This window comes from Erpetoichthys calabaricus, chromosome 4, assembly GCF_900747795.2.
Source record: "Erpetoichthys calabaricus chromosome 4, fErpCal1.3, whole genome shotgun sequence".
Classification (NCBI taxonomy): domain Eukaryota; kingdom Metazoa; phylum Chordata; class Cladistia; order Polypteriformes; family Polypteridae; genus Erpetoichthys; species Erpetoichthys calabaricus.
The window spans coordinates 4,123,521-4,145,858 of NC_041397.2; the positions used below are offsets into that span (position 1 = coordinate 4,123,521).

Genomic DNA, 22,338 nt, shown 5'->3' on the forward strand with positions numbered 1-22,338 from the left:
AAGTGTTAATCATTTATTTTCATCAATCAACAAAATGCAGTGAATGAACAAAAGAGAAATCTAAATCAAATCAATATTTGGTGTGACCACCCTTTGCCTTCAATAAAGCATCAATTCTTCTAGGTACACTTGCACACAGTTTTTGAAGGAACTCGGCTGGTAGGTTGTTCCAAACATCTTGGAGAACTAACCCCAGATCTTCTGTGGATCTAGGCTTCCTCACATCCTTCTGTCTCTTCATGTAATCCCAGACACACTCGATGATGTTGAGATCAGGGCTCTGTGGGGGCCATACCATCACTTCCAGGACTTCTTGTTCTTCTTTACGCTGAAGATAGTTCTTAATGACTTTGGCTGTATGTTTGGGGTCGTTGTCCTGCTGCAGAATAAATTTGGGGCCAATCATACGCCTCCCTGATGGTATTGCATGATGGATAAGTATCTGCCTGTATTTCTCAGCATTGAGAACACCATTAATCCTGACCAAATCTCCAACTCCATTTGCAGAAATGCAGCCCCAAACGTTCAAGGAACCTCCACCATGCTTCACTGTTGTCTGCAGACACTCATTATTGTACCGCTCTCCAGCCCTTCGACGAACAAACTGCCTTCTGCTACAGACAAATATTTCAAATTTTGACTCATCAGTCCAGAGCACCTGCTGCCATTTTTCTGCACCCCAGTTCCTATGTTTTCGTGCATACTTGAGTCGCTTGGCCTTGTTTACACGTCGGAGGTATGGCTTTTTGGCTGCAACTCTTCCATGAAGACTACTTCTGGCCAGACTTCTCCGGACAGTAGATGGTTGTACCTGGGTCCCACTGGTTTCTGCCAGTTCTAAGCTGATGGCACTGCTGGACATCTTCCAATTTCAAAGGGTAATAAGCTTGATGTGTCTTTCATCTGCTACACTAAGTTTCCTTGGCCGACCACTGCGTCTACGATCCTCAACGTTGCCCGTTTCTTTGTGCTTCTTCAAAAGAGCTTGAACAGCTCATCTTGAAACCCCAGTCTGCTTTGCAATCTTTGTCTGGGAGAGACCTTGCTGATGCAGTAGAACTACCTTGTGTCTTGTTGCTGTGCTCAATCTTGCCATGACATGAAACTGTCTTCACAACCTCACCTTGGTAGCAGAGTTTGGCTGTTCCTCACCCAGTTTGAAGCTGTTTCTGTTTCAGTTAATGACTGTGTTTCAACCTACGTGTGACATTGATGATCATTAGCACCTGTTTGGTAGAATTGGTTGATCAGACACCTGACGAGAATCCTACAAAATCCCTGACTTTATGCAAGTGGACCTAGAAGAATTGATGCTGGTTTGAAGGCAAAAGGTAGTAACACCAAATATTGATTTGATTTAAGATTTGTCTTTTGTTCGCTCACTCTGCATTTTGTAAATTGATAACAATAAACAATCATTATTTATATTTCTGAAAGCATTCTTTGTTTACAGCATTTTTTCACACCTGCCTAAAACTTTTGCACAGTACTGTATGTGTGAATGTGTACGCGCCGCTCCGAGGTTGATTGAGGTGTTTGGCTGATCACGCGTTTTGGGGGTCAATCAGCTGCTTCATTCTGTGTCTTGTACTTTTTATTCATTCACTTTAACCTCCATCTCTGTCTTTGCCACTTTCTTTTTCTTCCCTTCTCGTCCTACTCAGGGTCATTTGTCCCTGAGCGGACATAGCCACATTAATTACCATCCCCTGATAGGCTGACCACGTCTCCACCAGTCAATTTCCCTGTGATTAGTGGCATACAGCATACACCTATGCCCACCCTGAGCCTGTTGCACACTGGGACCCCTAACTGTCATGATCAGGGTTGGATTTTTTAAGTCTTATTGCCTTTTCCTATTATGGAACCCATTTTGCGTACCCTTATTAGCGTTTTTAGGGGTGTGGTCTCTGGGGTCGTGACCTTGAATTCATCAGCTGACAGGATGAAAGGTCAGCGTTGCACTGCGCTTAATCCGATCTACGGATAAATCCTTCAACACCTCTTTTGCACTCTCTTTGTGATTTATTTTCATATCTTGCAAGAATTTTGACTGTAAGTTTCGCTTCTCATCCGAGTTTCCGTTGTTTCTTTTTATTTTATTATTGTTTAGGTTGTCTTTAGCACACATCTCCCGGTTTAACTCAAAAACTTAGCTGTCTGTTTTCCTGCCGAGTCAGGACACTAACTTACATCACCATAAACAAATGCTGGATGATGAAGAGAGAGAAATGAATGCACACAAGCACTCACACCATACAACCCATCTGTGAAGGCTGACGTGGACAGCGGCGTTATGCCTCCCCTGTACCCATTCATTCATTCATCGACTCATCTACCCATTAATTAGACTCTGCTCGAGTTCAGCTGCTGTTTCTTATCTCAAGTCTCAATGATATTTTTATCCCTCTTCCTCTCTTGCAGTGAGCAAACCGGTGCTGACCATCACGCTGATCGTCATTGTGGTAATGGCTCTTTCGGTCTTTGTGGGCTCAGCCTCTTTTCGTTTGTATTGGATCGAAATCGTGCTGCTCTTTCGAAGTTATTTCGGGAGGGATGAAACTGTTGGAGGTAAGTGGGACCTGTAGTTTTACCGACTGTCCTCTTGTCTCCTCATCACCTGCCACTCTGGTCCGTTAACTGCTGGTTGAAGGAGAAGAAGTTAAGAGTGCAAAGCCCAGAGAGTAATGGGATGTCATGTGGGTGGTGTAATAACATATGATAAAAACATGTCATTTGAAAAATAAAAAAATACCTTAGAAGCCAATTGTTATACTTAGTACACATTATAACTAGTATAGATTAAATCTTAGGGGAAACCGATTATAAAGCGGGAATTGTCTAACCTGTGCGTAAGCTAGGGGTCACTGTTGCCCCTTAAACCCAACAGACAGACACACAGGACACTGGGTAAAAGCACTAAGAAGATATTTATTTAACTTTTGTTCTTAAACAGTGCCCTCTAAGCACCACAGCCACCAACAGACAATCAAATTAACAAGCAGAATATTCTTCTCTATCTCCTGCACACCTCCCAGCAAGCTTTGTCCACCTTCACCTGACTCTGGTTTGCTTACTAGGTGTAGAAAGAAGACAAAGATACACTATTTTTAGTCAAAAATATTAAAAGAAACACATCACCATCCATTCATCCACCCATCTGTTGATCCGTCTCTCATCAACCCATTCATCTGCTCATCTGTGTCACCATTCACTCGTCTATTTTCTGCACCTCATCTTGGTATCATCTGCAAACTTAACCAACTTGTTACTTACATTCTTATTTAAATCATTTCTATATATTATAAATAGCAGCGGCCCTAGCATTGCCCCCTGCTGGTCACCACTCTTAACATCGGCCAGTTCTGATGAGGTTCCTCGCTCCATCACCCTCTGCTTCCTGTGTCTGAGCCAATTCTGCACCCATCTAAAAACATCACCCTGAACTCCCATTTCTTTTAGTTTGATGCCCAACCTTCTCATGTGGCACCTTATTAAATGCGTTCTGAAAGTCCACATTAATAATATCATCTGCTCCTCTCTGGTCATATCCTTTTGTTGCCTCCTCATAGAATTCCAGCCTGTTAGTAAAACATGACCTCCCTCTTCTGACCCCATGCTGACTGTCCTGTCCTTGCCAGGTGTTGCTCAATCTTATCCTTAATAATTCCTTCCATTAATTTTCCTGTGATGCATGTTAAGCTTACTGGCATACAGTTGCTTAGATCTGCCCTGTCACCCTTTTTATATAAAGGGATGATATTTGCCATTTTTCAGTCCTTCAGAATCTCTCCAGTGCGCAGTGACTTCCTAAAAATATGTGTCAAGGGTTTATATCTTATTGTTATTAATTTTATTATTAATTATTATTATTATTATATATTATATTTTATACCTTAAAGATAGGGTGAGAAGCTCAGTCATCCGGGAGGGGCTCAGAGTAGAGCCGCTGCTCCTCCACATCGAGAGGAGTCAGATGAGGTGGCTCGGGCGTCTGATCAGGATGCCTCCTGGACGCCTCCCTGGTGAGGTGTTCCGGGCACGTCCAATCGGGAGGAGGCCCCGGGGAAGACCCAGGACACGCTGGAGGGACTATGTCTCCCGGCTGGCCTGGGAACGCCTTGGGATTCTCCCGGAAGAGCTAGAAGAAGTGGCCGGGGAGAAGGAAGTCTGGGCATCTCTGCTCAAGCTGCTGCCCCCGCGACCCGACCTCGGATAAGCGGAAGAGGATGGATGGATGGATGAATGGGTTTATATCTGTACTCCTTAAGAGCTTCAGGGTAAATATCATCTGGTCCTGGTGATTTGTTTGATTTCCGCTTATTTAATCATCACAGCTCTTCTCTCTCTACAACTTCCAAATCCCTCAGTACCTCCTTAGTAGTCCCTGTTACTGCTCTGAGGTTATCCACTTGCTCACTTGTGAAGACCACAGAAAAATGTGAGTTTAGGGCATCCGCTATTTCACTGTCTGTATCTTTTAATTCCCCTTTACTATTTCTGATGCACTTGACCTCCTCCTTGACTGTTCTTTTACTACTAAAATACTGAAAGAATCTTTTAGGGTCTTCTTTCACCTTATCTGCTATATTCCTCTCCAACTGTCTTTTAGCCTTCCTGATATCCTTCTTAATGGTTGCCCTCATGTTCTCATACGCTCTACAATTCACTTTGCAGTCATTAGTCTTATATGTCTTATAAAGCAGTTTTTTCCTTTGCAACTTCTTTTTTAAATCTTTATTAATCCACCTATTAATTCCAAATTTAGGTCTGTATCTGTCCTGCATTACATGTCAAACATTTTTAAACCTGTTCCACTGCTCCTCGACTGTCTCCACACTTAAAAGCTTATCCCAGCGTATCCTACTTAGACTTTGTCGCATCTGCTCAAAATTAGCCCCACCAAAGTTCAACTTAACAATTTTAGTCTTTGCGAGAAGAACCCTTTTTATTATAATGAGAATTGTGTCTGGGCAGTGGTGTCCGGGGTTTGGCACTCTACAACACCCTCCAGTGGTCACAGTACCAACACTCATTGTACTCTTCTGTTTTGGGCGTATTATCTATAATGCATGATTAAATGTGTAAGTTTCTCTGCTGACTGTTCTGGTATTTTTATTTAGTTGTCTGGTATTACAGGAGTATAGAAAGTGGGAAGAACTGAATTACTGAGTAAAGGATTTGGGGCTACATAATAATTCTAAAAGGGAAAATAGGGCCACCTTAGAACCCTACTATGACAAAACGGGCGCTCCATCACACATTTCCTTACACTCCATCCACATGAATACATTTTCATTTAAATACATGGGGTGCGTTGGCACCTTGCCCAGGACTGGTTCCTGCCTTGTGCCCTGTGTTGGCTGGGATTGGCTCCAGCAGACCCCCGTGACCCTGTGTTTGGATTCAGTGGGTTGGAAAATGGATGGATGGATGGACATTAGTGTCCACTTTCACCTTCATCCACACTGCCTTGGAGTTTTCAACCGCTAAAAAATGAAGACTTTTGAAAATCCTCCTTCTGAAAACACTTCCTCAGCGTTGTAATGTAGATGCGTAAAAACACGGTTTTTCAAAAATCATAGTGTGATTTTTTTGTGCTTATTACATGGACGTTCCCTGAGTGGATCCTGCTCATTGTACTTTCTCATTCCCTGACTGGTCACCCTTCATATTCCAACAAACTGGATACAAAATGTACAGTCGGGGTTAAAGTGTTGCCAAGAACCATGAAGCCAAACTGGACCATCACATTTGGTGGCAGCGGTGGGATGAGACAGTGGGGAATGAAGATATATGAGTAACAGCAAAAGGAATAATTGGCAACTGACTTCATCAAGAATCAGGTATGCAAACCTGGAAGTACAATGGGAAGACTTTAGAGGAACTGAACTTTTAAAGGACTATTTATTTATTGATTGATTTTTACTCTCTTTTACATTTCGTTTTCTTCTTTTAGTGTCTTGGTTTTAAAGAGTGGGACTAGGGATGGTTTAATTGTGGGGTATTTTTATTGCTTTTAGTGACTTTTATTGCGGTGAAGTGGGCCGAGTCACAAGTTGCACTGGGTTAGTCTTACTATGCACCCCATCCATTAAACTGGTGGTAGGTGTGATAAAATTGAGGTCCGTGGCGATGCGTAGTATTTGGAGAAGTTGTGGGTGTGCGTGGTAGTGTGGCTGAGCGTCTCTGGAGGTTGATAAGGTGACTGGTTGCCTGTGCATTCATGTATAGACGCGTGCAGATCAGTTGATTGCCTCATTTAGGCTCCAGAGACTATAATCGATGCCAGTGCACCTTCACCCCCAGAAGCGGTAAAAAGAATCGGAGTTGGTGGTACAATAAATTGAAAAGTTGGAGTTAGTGGTACAATAAATTGAAGTATCAGAGTCATAATTGATAGTATGACAAATTGAGGGGTCAGAGTCAATGGTACGTTAAATTGAGGAGTTGGAGTTGGCGGTATGACAAATTGAGAACTCAGAATCGTGGTATGGTCAATTGAGGAGTCAGAGTCTGTAGTACAATAAATTGAGGCATCAGAGTCATAGTTGGTAGTGTAATAAATTGAGGAGATGGAGTCGGTGGAACGATAAATTGAGGAGTCGGAGTCAGTGGTACAGTAAATTGAGGCATCAAAGTCATAATTGATAGTACAACAAATTGTGGTGTCGGAGTCAGTGGTATAATAAATTACAAAGTCAGAGTCGTGGTACAATAAATTAAGGAGTTGGAGTAGGTGGTACAATAAATTGAGGCATCAGAATCATAGTTGGTAGTGTAATAAATTGAGGAGTCGGAGTCAGTGGTACAATAAATTGAGGCATCAGAGTCATAATTGATAGTACAACAAATTGTGGAGTCGGAGTCAGTGGTATAATAAATTACAAAGTCAGAGTCGTGGTACAATAAATTAAGGAGTTGGAGTAGGTGGTACAATAAATTGAGGCATCAGAATCATAGTTGGTAGTGTAATAAATTGAGGAGATGGAGTCTGTGGCATGATAAATTGCAGATTTGCAGTTGGAACCAGTGGTACAATAAATTGAGTAGTCAGAGTCAGAGACGGTGGTATGGCAAAATGAAAAGTTGGAGTTGGTGGTACAATAAATTGAAGAGTTGGAGTCAGAGTTGAAGTTGTGGTATAATAAATTGAGGAGTCGGGGTCAGTGGAACAATACATTGAGGAGTCAGAGTTAGAATTGGAGGTGGAGGTAAGATAAATTGAGTCAGAGTTGGTGGTATGATAAGGTGAGGCATCATAGTCATACAGTAGTTGGTGATACAATAAATAGAGGAGTTGGAGTGGATGGTACGATAAATTGAGGAAATGGAGTTGGAGTCAGTGGTATGATCAATTACAGAGTCGGAGTCGAAGTCTGAGTCTGTGGTACAGTAAATTGAGGAGTCGGTGGTATGACAAATTGAAAAGTCAGAGTTGTGGTACAATAAGTTGAAGTTGGTGGTTCGATAAATTGAGGAGTCAGAGTAGATGGTGTAATAAATTGAGGAGTCAGAGTCAGAGTTGGAGTTGGAGGTACAATAAGTTAAGTCAGAGTTGGTGGTACGATAAATTGAGGATTTAGAGTTGGTGGTATGATAAATTGAGGAGATGGAGTCAGTGGTATAATAAATTACAAAGTCAGAGTCGTGCTACAATAAATTAAGGAGTTGGAGTAGGTGGTACAATAAATTGAGGAGTCGGAGTATGTGGTGTAATAAATTGAAGAGTCAGAGTCAGATGTACAATAAATTGAGTCAGAGTTGGTGATACGATAAATTGAGGAGATGGAGTCTGAGTCAGTGGTATGATCATTTGAAGTCGGAGTCAGAGTTGATGGTGCAATAAATTGCAGTGTTGGAGTTGGTGGTATGATCAATTGAGTAGTCAGAGTCTGTAGTACAATAAATTGAGGAGTCGGAGTCAGTGGTATAATAAATTACAAAGTCAGAGCCGTGGTACAATAAATTAAGGAGTTGGAGTAGGTGGTACCATAAATTGAGGCATCAGAGTCATAGTTGGTAGTGTAATAAATTGAGGAGATGGTGTCTGTGGCACAATAAATTGCAGATTTGCATTTGGAGCCAGTGGTACAATAAATTGAGGAGTCAGAGTCAGAGATGGTGGTATGACATGACAAAATGAAAAGTCAGAGTTGGTGGTACAATAAATTGAGGAGCTGGAGTTGGAGTCGTGATACAATAAATTGAAGAGTTGGAGTCAGAGTTGAAGTCGGTGATATAATAAATTGAGTAGTCGGGGTCAGTGGAACAATAAATTGAGGAGTCAGAGTCAGAGTTGGAGGCGGAGGTACGATAAATTGAGGAAATGGAGTTGGAGTCAGTGGTATGATCAATTACAGAGTCGAAGTCTGAGTCTGTGGTACAATAAATTGAGGAGTTGGTGGCATGACAAATTGAAAAGTCGGAGTCGTGGTACAATAAGTTGAAGTTGGTGGTACAATAAATTGAGGAGTCAGAGTAGGTGGTGTAATAAATTGAGCAGTCAGAGTCAGAGTTGGAGTTGGAGGTACAATAAGTTAAGTCAGAGTTGGTGGTACGATAAATTGAGGATTTGGAGTTGGTGGTACGAAAAATTGAGGAGATGGAGTCAGTGATATAATAAATTACAAAGTCAGAGTCGTGGTACAATAAATTAAGGAGTTGGAGTAGGTGGTACAATAAATTGAGGAGTCAGAGTCATAGTTGGTAGTGTAATAAATTGAGGAGATGGAGTCTGTGGCACAATAAATTGCAGATTTGCAGTTGGAGCCAGTGGTACAATAAATTAAGGAGTCAGAGTCAGAGATGGTGGTATGGCAAAATGAAAAGTCGGAGTTGGTGGTACAATAAATTGAGGAGCTGGAGTTGGAGGAGTTGTACAATAAATTGAAGAGTTGGAGCCAGAGTTGAAGTTGGTGGTATAATAAATTGAGTTAGAGTTGGTGGTACGATAAGTTGAGGAAATGGAGTCGGAGTCAGCGGTATGATCAATTACAGAGTCGGAGTCGAAGTCTGAGTCTGTAGTACAATAAATTGAGGAGTCGGAGTCATAGTCTGTGGTACAATAAATTGAGGAGATGGAGTCGGTGGTATGGCAAAATGAGAAGTAAGAGTTGGTGGTACGATAAATTGAGAAGTCTGAGTCAGTGGTTCAATCAATTAAGGAGTCAGAGTCAGTGGTATAACAAATTGAAAGTTGGAGTCGTGGTACAATAAGTTGGAGTTGGAGGTACGATAAGTTGAGGCGTCGGAGTCATACAGTAGTTGGTGTTACAATAAATTGAGTCGGTGATATGAGGAATTGCAGATTTGGAGTCAGAGTTGAAGGCTTTGTGTAGAGACTCCGCTTTGCAGTTCAGACTGCCATATAATCTCAATGTCGTTCATTCTTAGTCATGGTCTCCCTTTCCTAGCTGGGAGTGGGTGTAGGACACTTCATAACTACTTCTCAAATCCTACACTGAGAGAGGACAATTTGTTATCCTAGTCAGACTTTTAGTGCAACACGTAAGAGTGAATCGAAGATGCTTGATAAATACGGGCACAGATTACACCTACGACCAATGAACCCAGAAAAGCAGAGCATTCCAAAGCGTTCACAGACTTTTACTTTAGAGGGGGCTCTCCTGTGCTCAAGTCCAGGAACTGGTGTGTGTGGCCACTGGCGAGTTTGGATCTTTTCATGGAGCTGGAGGAAGTGTGGAAGATGGCATTTGCCAATGAGTCCAGATGAACGGTGTGAAGCAGACAACGGGTCCTGCCGTGAAGGAACTGACGGCCCTTTTTAAAAGGCCAGCGTTGTCAAAGCGCCGACTCCACTCGCCCGCCTCACTCACCGGTGGCTCGTTTCTGACTTTTGTGCCATTTCTAGCTGCTGCCTTGATGCGTTTTTTTATTCTTGTCTTCGCTGGTTGAACTTTCATGACAACTTGTGTTGGTGTGCGTGACAGCGTCACAAAACACAGAAACTGTGGAGGCTGTCGCTTCTCATAGGTGGTCACTTTCACAGAAACGAGAGAAAATCCAAAGCAGCCGCTCGCTGCCTACCGTGACCTTCGGGTGATTTTCTGTAACTGAATAACCGTCACAGCCAGCAAGAAACCAAGGGAGACAGAAAAAGGCGACCACATCAGAGGCATGCAAATGTGTGGAGTTCCCTTTATGTTGAACTGCGGATTTTTATGGCACCCTTTTTTTTATTTTTACGCCCGCTCTTTTTCTTGCTCAGGTCAGATTTCCTATTAATAGTCGGTGCTCAAAAAAAAAAAAGATGTTTTATGTGATGCGTAAAACCAGAAAAACGGCCGATTCTTGTAAAATGCTGTGAAAAGTGGAGGGTAAGCTCAGAGATCATATCAGGACGTGGCATTCGCACCAACCACATCCTCGTGGCGGGCGTCATTCAAGGGAAATGAGATGGCAACGGGAGCTTCTGTGAATGGCACAAAGGTCACTCCAATTTCACTTACCATTCATTAAACGACCAACAAAGCAAACGTCACAGTAAGATATAGTGCCTTTCACAGTTAACACAGTAAAAACAGCAACATGGAGTCCATCTTTATGTACCTCATCACCCCTTATGATATGCATTAATAAAAACAAATGTCTGATGAGCAACTAACAGGATTACAAATCAATCCGCATGTGTTTTATATAGCGCCTTTCATTGGAACCTTCACAAAAAAATGCTCTATACAACCATTCACTGTATTACAGTAATATCATCCATCCATCCATCCATTATCCAACCCGCTATATCCTAACACAGGGTCACGGGGTTCTGCTGGAGCTAATCCCAGCCAACACAGAGCGCAAGGCAAGAAACGAACCCCGGGCAGGGCGCCAGCCCACCGCAGGGCACACACACACCAAGCACACACTAGAGACAATATAGAATCGCCAATGCACCTAAACCTGCATGTCTTTGGACTGTGGGAGGAAACCCACGCAGACACGGGGAGAACACAATAATATCATGTAGTCTTAATTCCACATACTGTATTTTATTGGACAAGGAACAGTATGGAGCTTTGAACAATGTTAATGTTATATAGCGCCTTTCGCAGTTTGCACCATCACAATCCTCTTTCCAGAAAATCTGAAAGCAGCTTGTAGTCAATTACAAGGCACTTTACAGGGCTCTTCAAAATAACTGTAGCCCAGCCTTTATTCTTATAGCGCCATGCATGGTTGGCACTAGTTGTTCAACAATCACCGCTGCATCCCACAGGCATCTTTGGAAAGACAATCAAGCAAGTCATATTAAAAAGAATGAAGCCATGATGAATTGAGCCAACTGTTTGTCTAACGTATGCTTTGACATGAAACTCTCTAGTTTATATAGTGCCTTCTGTACACCTATTTATGTATTACTAGCCAACCCGCGGCGTAACATACGCCGAATAATTATGTATTGATGGCTGAACACTTGCTGAACGACACAGTTGTCCAAATGGGGTGGGTTTGTGGATACCACTGTGAGTGAATGAAAAGATGGACCTCTGGAGAGAGCAACATACAATTGTCCGTGACTGAAAGCGGGATCGTCTGTGACGATGGAGGCCACGCTGGTGAAAGTTACTTCGTCGGTAGGGATAAGTTTCAGCACTCGTTCATTAAGGTGTAGCGAGTCTTCGTTGTTGATGCTTAATATAGCTTGCGTACTGAGTTGTTCCGGAGTCACAGTTGAGAAACACTTTTTTAATGTCTTTTAAGCACAGGGGAAAAAATTAAGATGTGAAACATCCGTAATGTAATAAGCCACCAAGAAAAGTAACATTGCAACAATGCATGCTACGATCCGATCGCTGTAAACAGAAGTGAAAACAAAATCGAGGCCGGTGCATTCTTTAACTGCCTTGTAGCGCAATGGTAGTGCTGCTGTTTTGCAGTAAGGAGACTGTGGAAGATTTTGGGTTTGCTTCCCGGTTTCTCCCTGTGTGGATAGCGCTTTGAATACTGAAAACACCGCTATATCAATGTAATGAAGTATTATTATTCATATGCGTCCAGCGCTCTCTCTCTCGCGCGCCTGTATGCGTGTGTGTGTGTCGCTCGCTCTCTCTCGCTCGCTGCACGTGTTCCTGCAGGCATACCAGTAAGTGAATGAAAAGATGGAACTCTGGAGAGAGCAACATACAACTGTCCATGACTGAAAACTGGTTTTGGCAGATACATGCACATCTTTTTGAAAGTTTGGCCCTGTCCCTTATCAATTGTCATCGCAAAGGCAAATCTAACAGGAAATTTTCTTCGTGTTAAAGTATAAGGCAAATTATCCGCGACAAACAAACTGTTTTACACATTGCATACCAACCTGCAGCGTAGTATACGCCGCATAATCACACGCTTTTTTAATGTTTTTTAAGCAGAGGGAAAAAATGAACATTTGCAAAATCCGTAACGCCGCTTTCAGTAAGTACAATGCACACGCGTTTAATTTGTCAGCCACTTTTTGCCAGCAGTCTTTTCTGGTTTGGGCTGCTTTTGCAGTGTTACCGCTTGTGCATATTAAATCTTGAAATCCTTCGAGTAACTAATTAACTAACTAACACCCACCCAGCTTGTGAGAAAAAAATGTGCCCGTTCTTTCATCATTTTGTTGCAGCCTATCAAAGACTTGCTGATCATGTTTTCTAGACTCAATATACAGTGGAACCTCGGTTCACAACCATAATTCGTTCCAAACCTCTGGTCGTAAACTGATTTGGTTGTGAACCGAAGCAATTTCCCCCATAGGATTGCATGTAAATACAATTAATCCATTCCAGACCGTATGAACTGTATGTAAATATATTTTTTAAAAGATTTTTAAGCACAAATATAGTTAATTATTACACCATAGAATGCACAGTGTAATAGTAAAAACATTGAATAACACTGACATAAACACCCAGGCTCCCCGCTCAGCTGCATGGCATGTGCAGTGCATGGGCAGGCTCTCTCTCTCTCAGCAGCACCCGAGCCTCCCCAGCCCCCCCTCTCTCTCTCAGCAGCACCCGAGCCTCCCCAGCCCCCCCTCTCTCTCTCAGCAGCACGTGAGCCTCCCCAGCCCCCCCCCCTCTCTCTCTCTCTCTCAGCAGCACACGAGCCTCCGCAGCCCCCCCCCACTCTCTCAGCAGCACTCCAGCCTCCCGAGCCCCCCCCCCCTCTCTCTCAGCAGTACGCGAGCCCCCACCCCCTATGTCTCTCTGCTTCGGGCATTTCTCCCCTGTGTAGTGTGTGAGCGAGTGAGGAGAGAGAGAGAGAGCAAGCCAGTACGTTACAGTGAGCGAGAGCAGGCTCGAAGGCAATGTGTTCCTGTGGTATAGCGGGTCCATAGCTCCCCTTCAAAAGGCCATTTTTAATCAGGCGACTGACAGTAGTGGAGTCAGGCACAGAGAAGGTCAGCTGCAGAGAGAGCGTCTCGAATGTTGCAGGGCCTGAAGCAGGTGAGACGCTAATGAAAAAGAGGCACAGGGCTTATTGGTTTTTAAAGACTGCTTCCTTCATTGTGTTTTAACTTCAGTTTTAAAGGATTGCGCGGCTCTCTCTGTCGCGCTGCCTGTGTGTGCCTCTGTCTCTCTGGCGTTGCCTCTCTGTGTGTGTGTGTGTGTGTGTGCACCCCTCTGTCTCTCTGGCGCTGCCTGTGTGTGAACCAAGGTTCCACAGAGGTTGACTAATGAAAAGTCAACGTGGCTCAGAGCTGCAAGTGTACTGTGGCACAGACAAACAGAAATGACGGCATGTTTCCCTTGGCGTCGCGTCCGAGTTGGTGGGCGTGGCTATGTGATTCTTTCGTCGTATCCAATGGTCTAAGAGTTGGTGGGCGTGGCTCCTTCCTGCGTGCGCCATTGGCGTCTTACTTGTCGGCGGTTTAGTGAATCCACGCCCCTTCCGGCGTGCTTTCCATGGTCGGCTACTTGTCTTCTGGCTTAGTGAATTATATATATAGATAGGGGACCTTTCAACTATATATATAAAATTCTTCTAGGTCCACTTGCACAAAGTCAGGGATTTTGTAGGATTCTAGTCAGGTGTTTGATCAACCAATTCTACCAAACAGGTGCTAATGATCATCAATGTCACACGTAGGTTGAAACACAGTCATTAACTGAAACAGAAACAGCTGTGTAGGAGGCTTAGAACTGGGTGAGGAACAGCCAAACTCTGCTACCAAGGTGAGGTTGTGGAAGACAGTTTCATGTCATGGCAAGATTGAGCACAGCAACAAGACACAAGGTAGTTCTACTGCATCAGCAAGGTCTCTCCCAGACAAAGATTTCAAAGCAGACTGGGGTTTCAAGATGTGCTGTTCAAGCTCTTTTGAAGAAGCACAAAAAAATGGGCAACGTTGAGGATTGTAGACGCAGTGGTCGGCCAAGGAAACTTAGTGCAGCAGATGAAAGACACATCAAGCTTATTACCCTTCGAAATTGGAAGATATCCAGCAGTGCCATCAGCTCAGAACTGGCAGAAACCAGTGGGACCCAGGTACACCCATCTACTGTCCAGAGAAGTCTGGCCAGAAGTGGTCTTCATGGAAGAGTTGCAGCCACCGACGTGGAAACAAGGCCAAGCGACTCAAGTATGCACGAAAACATAGGAACTGGGGTGCAGAAAAATGGCAGCAGGTGCTCTGGACTGATGAGTCAAAATTTGAAATATTTGTCTGTAGCAGAAGGCAGTTTGTTCGTCGAAGGGCTGGAGAGCGGTACAATAATGAGTGTCTGCAGGCAACAGTGAAGCATGGTGGAGGTTCCTTGAATGTTTGGGGCTGCATTTCTGCAAATGGAGTTGGAGATTTGGTCAGGATTAATGGTGTTCTCAATGCTGAGAAATACAGGCAGATACTTATCCATCATGCAATACCATCAGGGAGGCGTATGATTGGCCCCAAATTTATTCTGCAGCAGGACAATGACCCCAAACATACAGCCAAAGTCATTAAGAACTATCTTCAACGTAAAGAAGAACAAGAAGTCCTGGAAGTGATGGTATGGCCCCCACAGAGCCCTGATCTCAACATCATCGAGTGTGTCTGGGATTACATGAAGTGACAGAAGGATGTGAGGAAGCCTACATCCACAGAAGATCTGGGGTTAGTTCTCCAAGATGTTTGGAACAACCTACCAGCCGAGTTCCTTCAAAAACTGTGTGCAAGTGTACCTAGAAGAACTGATGCTGTTTTGAAGGCAAAGGGTGGTCACACCAAATATTGATCTGATTTAGATTTCTCTTTTGTTCATTCACTGCATTTTGTTGATTGATGAAAATAAATGATTAACACTTCAATTTGTGAAAGCATTCTTTGCTTACAGCATTTTTTCACACCTGCCTAAAACTTTTGCACAGTACTGTATATATATATATATATATAGTAAGATTGATGCTATATAGCACCTGACCCGACACAGATTGACACGGAGGCACGTGTAAAATAAAATAAACTATTTATTTTCTTGCCCTGTGGGCACACGTCTTCCCTGTGTCCCACAGGCAATACACAGTTCCAGCACTAGTCACACCAGTACAACAAGCACTTTCTTCTCCTTGGCACCACCACTCCTCCCAAGCAACCTTGTCCTCCTCCACCCGACTCTGGTCGCTGAGTGGTGGTCGCTGGCTCCTTTTATAGTTCACCCGGAAGTGCTCCAGGTGTTTGATCACCGAGTTCCAGCTGCAATTCCGGGTGTGATGCATTTGCTGCCCTCATGGGCTCAGGAGTCCCAAACACAGCACCCACTGGCGGTGCCTGCAGGACCCAACAGGGCTGCACCCAACTCCAATTCCCAGGGAGCCCTGTGGGAAACCGAGGCACCGCTCCAACCCTGGGGGGCGGCCATCTAGCATCCAGGGGGAGGTATTGCAGTGTCCAGGGCTGCTGCTCCCCCTGAATATAGTGTGCAGGGGCGTCCCAGCTGGGCATTGATGCCAGCCACCTGCTACAACATAACAGCCTGTCCTTACAGGTGGCACAGTGGTAGTGCTGCTGCTTTGCAGTAAGGAGACTGTGGAAGTTTGTGGGTTCGCTTCCCGGTTCCTTCCTGTGTGGATAGCGCTTTGAGTACTATTATTACTATATATATATATATATATATATATATATATATATATATATATACTATAATTTAATATGTAGTGCCTTTTGCATCTAACTCTCTGGTTTATATAGTATCTTTCACCTATTTTTCTATCATATTGCACTCCCTATAGGTATTACATCATTTTATAATGCCTTATAAATCTATTTTGTTTATCTAGTGCCTTTCATATCTTTTTTCTATTATATAGCCCCTCTTCTATCTGTTATATAACTATCTAGTTTATATAGTGACTTTCATATGTTTCTATTTGTATAGTGCCTTTCATATCTAATTGTCTAGTGTATATGTATTTTATTTAATTCTCTTCAGTCTAATTATCTGGTTTATACAGTTCCTTTCATATGTGTATATGAAATGCTTTCCATGAGTATCAAGTTTAAAGAGTTCCTTTCATGTGTAGTTTTCTATCGTATGGCACCTTTCATATCCGTTATATGATGCCTTTCACGTACAGCACATTTCATTTATTTCTAATGTGTGGTGCCTTTCCTATCTAACTATCTAGTTCATTTCATGTCTAGTTTTCTATTATATAGCGCATTTCTTGTCTGTTATATAGGGCCTCTCCAGTTTATATAACACCATTCATCTCTTTATAGTACAGTGCCTGCCCGTTTAGTTTATATAGCACTTTTTGTATCTTTTTTATTATATAGTGCCTTTCATAGTCTACCTATCTTACTACTATTGCTGTTAGTAACACTAAACTAATCTCATCATTCCTTATTTTATGATGTGCTTCTAACAGTTCTAACAGTTATGACACATGCTTTTAACTGAGTTTTTTTTAATATAGTGCCTTTCACACTTTGAGATAGCCTTTCATATGAAATCGTAGACTCTTAGCAGTTCTCCCTGACTCACCTCTAGACCCTCTAGGCCCAATCCCACTGTGTCCCCTCTAGTTACTTCTTCTTGAACATGACCAGACTTTCTGCTCATTTTACACCCAGTGACAAACAGGAAGGATCAAATTCCATAGACCCCCAGGCGTTCAACCAACACTCTGCAGCTCCCTAGGAAACTGAGACCTGTTTGAGCTGAGAGCTGTTCAGGTTTAGAGATGCTGAGATTAAGAGAGGCTATCAGGAGAGGCGGAGCCTGAGAGAGAGAGAGAGAGAGAGAGAGAGAGAGAGAGAGAGAGAGAGAGAGAGAGAGAGAGAGAGAGAGAGAGAGAGAGAGAGAGACGCTATCAAAAGGGTGGAGATTAAAAGAGGTTGTCTGAAGGGGTGGAGCCACAGACAGGCAGACAATCAGACAGATGCTGTCAGAAGGATGGAGCCTGACAGAGGGGGGGCAGGGGGTGGGTGCTGTCAGAAAGGCGGAGATTATGAGAAGCTGTCCGAAAGGGTGGAGCCTACAAGAAAGAGAGAGATTGTTAAAAGGGTGGAGCCTGACAGACAGAGAGGCACTATCAAAAGAACAGAGACTAAGAGAGACTGTCAGACCGATGCTGTTTATAAGGATTGAGTCTTAAACAGAGCGACACAGAAAGAAATCTAGAAAGAGCGAGACAGAGAGAGGGTACAGCCTGACAGATGGAGACAGATAGAGGAATGGAGAGAGAGAGATAGGCAGAGATAAAGAGAGGCAGAGAGACTTTAAGAAGGGCAGAGACTAAAAGAGGCGATCAGAAGGGGCGGAGCCTGATAAAGACAGACAGGCATATGTTATCAGAAGGGGGTTGAGCCTCAGACAGGAGACACAGAGAGAGAGAGAGAGAGACTGTCAAAAGGGGTGGAGACTGAGAGCGAAAAAGATTGCGTTAGAGGGGCAGAGAGAGAGAGCGTTTGTCAGTAGGGGCGGAGCTTGAGAGAGAGCGAGAGAAGGGCTGTCAGAAGGGGTGGAGCCTGTGAGCGCATGAAAAAGAGGATGAAACATCTAAAAGCAGAACTTACAGGACCCGTTCCTCTGCTTAAATTCATTAGCTTGGGTACATGGCCACCTCCTGGCTTGGATCAGCTTATGAATTTCAGGAAAGCGAGTGCAGATGGTGTTGCCTCTGACCCCAGGTGAGCAGTGTGAGGCCGTACCAGTAGGATGAATGTGCAGGCAGGGAACGAGGAAGAGAAAAGATCATTAGAGCCACATGGATGATCAGAGTAGCGGCAGTGTGGGTGGGTGGCTGAGGAAGGAGATGGCCTCCAATCAATCTCATTCAAGGGAGTGAGGAAGAGACACAGTATCTGACAATGGATTAAGTACCAGCCACACCCCTGTGACATCATTCAAGGGAAATGAGACAACAATGGTAGCTTCTACAAAAGATACAAAGGCCATTCCAGTTTCACTTACCTTCAATAAACAAACAATAAAGCAAAGGAGAAAACTTCTCAGAATGAAGTCCATTTGACTGTTATAAGGTACAAGTAAGCCCGCGATTCTCTAGAGAATCGTAAATCCAAGAATGGCAATCAGTTTCTGTTCTGTCCGATCTCTGCGTGATGAAATATCATGGAGGGTGGGTGCGTCCTGGGACAGTTCATTTCAACGCGCTTCTGTTATTGTCTTTCTTCATGCAGTCTCATTTTTGTTTTTTTATGGCTGTGTCGTCGTATATGCGGTGGTGTGGGCGGTCGCGTCCGGGCGGCTGTAGAACCTGGCGTGCACGCTTCACCTCAGGTTTAGTTCACAGGTCGTAGGCATGGTAAAGTCCACTATGTGGGACCTGAAAAGGTAGGATAAGGATACACCTGAGCGAAGGGGTTGAGTGGACACTGCGGATCCAAGGCCAAGTAGTACCAATATATGTGTGACGGCAGGCATACAGAAAATTTCATTTGCTCTAAAAAGATCTTATTAAAAATAAACCTGACATATTTGATTATGATAAGGTCATTGAGTTTACCCTAAACATTTTTACAACAGACACACTACAGTGCCATCTGCTGGGATACGGGGGAATTACCCCACTTGCCCTAAATGCAAATGTGCCGGTGGGTCAAAATTAGACTTGAAAAGTGGTAAAGAAAAAAAATCAAACAAATGACAAAGAAAGAAGCAAAAGATACAAGAGAGTGAAGCACATGAGGCCTGAAGTGGCCTTCACACAGCAACACACAATGACATCACCGAAAGTCACCGGCCGTTTGTAATGTGTGTTTCTATCACTTATCAGATGGGAAGGAGTTTGATGCCTTTGTGTCATTTGCTAAAGACGTCTCTTCTGAAGAGAGCTGTGAAAGAGAAGACAAAAATCTGATTTCTGAAGAGGTGCTTGCACTGAAGCTACTGCCAGACGTATTGGAGATGAGATGGGGGTACAAGCTGTGCCTCCTTGAGAGGGACGTCCTGCCAGGAGGAGGTATGGAGATACCAGTTCATCAAGTGACTTCCATCTGTCTGCCTGTTATATACAGCCCTTCACATAGTGCCGTTATCTGATCTGTCTGTCTGTCTATCTGTCTCTAGTATAAAGTGCCTGTCATCTATATTCATTATATAGTGCCTTTTGTCTGTTTATCTATTTTATATACTGTGTTTCCAATCTATCTATCTATCTATCTATCTATCTATCTATCTATCTATCTATCTATCTATCTATCTATCTATCTGTCTGTCTGTCTGTCTGTCTGTCTGTCTGTCTGTCTGTCTGTCTGTCTGTCTGTCTGTCTGTCTGTCTGTCTACATTATATAGCGCCTTTCACATCTATCTATCTATCTATCTATCTATCTATCTATCTATCTATCTATCTATCTATCTATCTATCTATCTATCTATCTATCTATCTATCTATCTATCTATCTGTTATATAGCGCCTTCCTTACCTGTCATTATGTCTTATATATCACCTCTGCATTTATTAAGAGCTCCTTGTGTAGCAGTAGACCCCATTGCTGTGGCCGCTCCTTCCCTGGAGTGTACTCTTTCTCTCTGTATCCCTTTAAACTTTCCAACTTCTCCACCCATTTTGCATTCCCTGGTCGTTCATGCGGACCTCCTGCAGACCAGATGTTCATGGTGACATTTCAGTGCCCACTTCCAGTGGTGTCAATGTGATGCCAGTTTTCATGAGAGAGAAGGGCTCACCCTGGGCGTGACTCTTACGGTGGACACTAACACTTCCTGATTCTTGGCCCCTGGACAGACAAGGCAAGACTAAACATGACAAGAACTGAGTGTCAGATAATTGTCTAGGAGATTCTTCTGTCTAGACCTGTTTATAAAAATGTCTTCTGTTTGTCTCAAAACTGTTTAGCTTACACCGAAGACATCACCTCATCCATGAAGAAGAGCCGCCGAGTGATTTACATCCTCAGTCAACGTTACCTAAGCAGCACCAACATCTTTGAACTGCAGACGGGCATCACGTATATGTTAGAGGACAAGACATTTAAACCGATCCTGGTCAAGTTCACCTCGCTTCCTCAAACTGATGGCCTCCCTGACATCGTGCAGCGGGCACTGAAGGTTCTACCCATCATCAACTGGAAAGACTCAACATCCGTTGACCCAGACTCCAAGTTTTGGAAGAGCCTGAAATATTATATGCCAATAAAAAAAACACAATTAGTGAGCTGGACACGTAGTTGTACTGAAGAAACCGAACATGGAAATGTATGACGGTGGCGGGTGAGTAAAGTGTCATGATGTGTTATGTCGGGCAGGCCAGGAGGAAGCTGCCCTCGTTCACGTAAGTGTCGTAGGCATTATCATGACAAGAGATCGCTACCTGCTCCACCTTAGCTACGGGACTGATGCTTCATTCAGCTTGGAGACTGGGAGTTAGGGGTATCAGGACTGGCGTTTGGGTGAAGTTGCCAGGCGATCGCCTCAGGTGGCATTTTGTTGTTTTTTTTTTTGAATCTTTGAACAGCACTACAAGCAAATTTCACTGGAGGTAATTCTCTGTTTGAACCACAAGCCTGCCAGGAAGCTTACAGTTATGGGACTATAACCTGATTATAGTAATGCAACACCATAAACTAACCATATAAATTATATTTAGGGTCTCAGACTATCTGAATACCTCCACCTGCTAACTAGAACCCAGTCACACAAATTGACTCTTCGGACATGAAATGTCACCTCTTTTGGTCTTGGGGGGGGGGGGGGGGGGGGGGATTGGCCGGAGATGGTGGGCAAGGTGGAGAGCTACCAACAAGATATACAGTAGTTGGGCTCACATCCACCTGCAAACTTGGGTCCAGAACCAAATCCCTTGAAAGAGGCTGGGCTCTCCTTTACTCTGGAGTTGCCCCTAGGGGGTGCTGGGTGGGAGTGGACTTTTTATTAAGCCCCTGCCAGGTCAATGCTGCATTGGAGTTTGTTCTGGAGAATGATTACTGTATTTAATGAAATCAAAGTTTATCGCTAATCGTTTACCCATAACCTCTGTTTCTGTATCTTCACTACCGTATACAAATAAGCCAATATCACCATCCCATTGATGCTTGCTGCCAGTTTTTACTTTCTCGCATACAAAGTATAGGGAAAGTATTGTAATCGTCCAAAAATTCAACCTCGAGATTTTGATAAATCTCGACGTTTTAGTCCTCACTGAGTCCGATTTACTTTCTCATAGGGAAAGTATTGTAATCATCCAAAAATTTGAGGTTGAGATTTTGATGAATCTCGACATTTTAGACCTCACTGAGTTCGATTTACTTTCTCATAGGGAAAGTATTGTAATCATCCAAAAATTTGAGGTTGAGATTTTGATAAATCTCGACATTTTAGACCTCACTGAGTCCGATTTACTTTCTCATAGGGAAAGTATTGTAATCATCCAAAAATTTGAGGTTGAGATTTTGATGAATCTCGACATTTTAGACCTCACTGAGTTCGATTTATTTTCTCATAGGGAAAGTATTGTAATCATCCAAAAATTTGAGGTTGAGATTTTGATAAATCTCGACATTTTAGACCTCACTGAGTCCGATTTACTTTCTCATAGGGAAAGTATTGTAATCATCCAAAAATTTGAGGTTGAGATTTTGATGAATCTCGACATTTTAGACCTCACTGAGTTCGATTTACTTTCTCATAGGGAAAGTATTGTAATCATCCAAAAATTCAACCTCAAGATTTTGATAAATCTCGACATTTTAGACCTCACTGAGTCCGATTTACTTTCTCATAGGGAAAGTATTGTAATCGTCCAAAAATTCAACCTCAAGATTTTGATAAATCTCGACATTTAAAACCTCACTGAGTCAGATTTACTTTCTCATAGGGAAAGTATTGTAATCGTCCAAAAATTCAACCTCAAGATTTTGATAAATCTCGACATTTTAGACCTCACTG

At 43.2% G+C, this 22,338-nt stretch overlaps 1 protein-coding gene across 1 annotated transcript in view; it reads left to right on the forward strand.

Moving 5' to 3' along the window:
• LOC114649864 (interleukin-18 receptor accessory protein-like) overlaps positions 1 to 21,083 on the forward strand; it is a 58,811-nt gene extending 37,728 nt beyond the window's left edge. The window contains exons 7-9 of the mRNA XM_028799225.2: positions 2,425 to 2,571; positions 19,210 to 19,395; positions 20,291 to 21,083. Coding sequence (XP_028655058.2) covers positions 2,425 to 2,571; positions 19,210 to 19,395; positions 20,291 to 20,655 — 698 coding nt within the window. The 3' untranslated portion in view covers positions 20,656 to 21,083. The remainder of the gene's footprint in view (positions 1 to 2,424; positions 2,572 to 19,209; positions 19,396 to 20,290) is intronic.
• Positions 21,084 to 22,338: the final 1,255 nt, after the last annotated feature.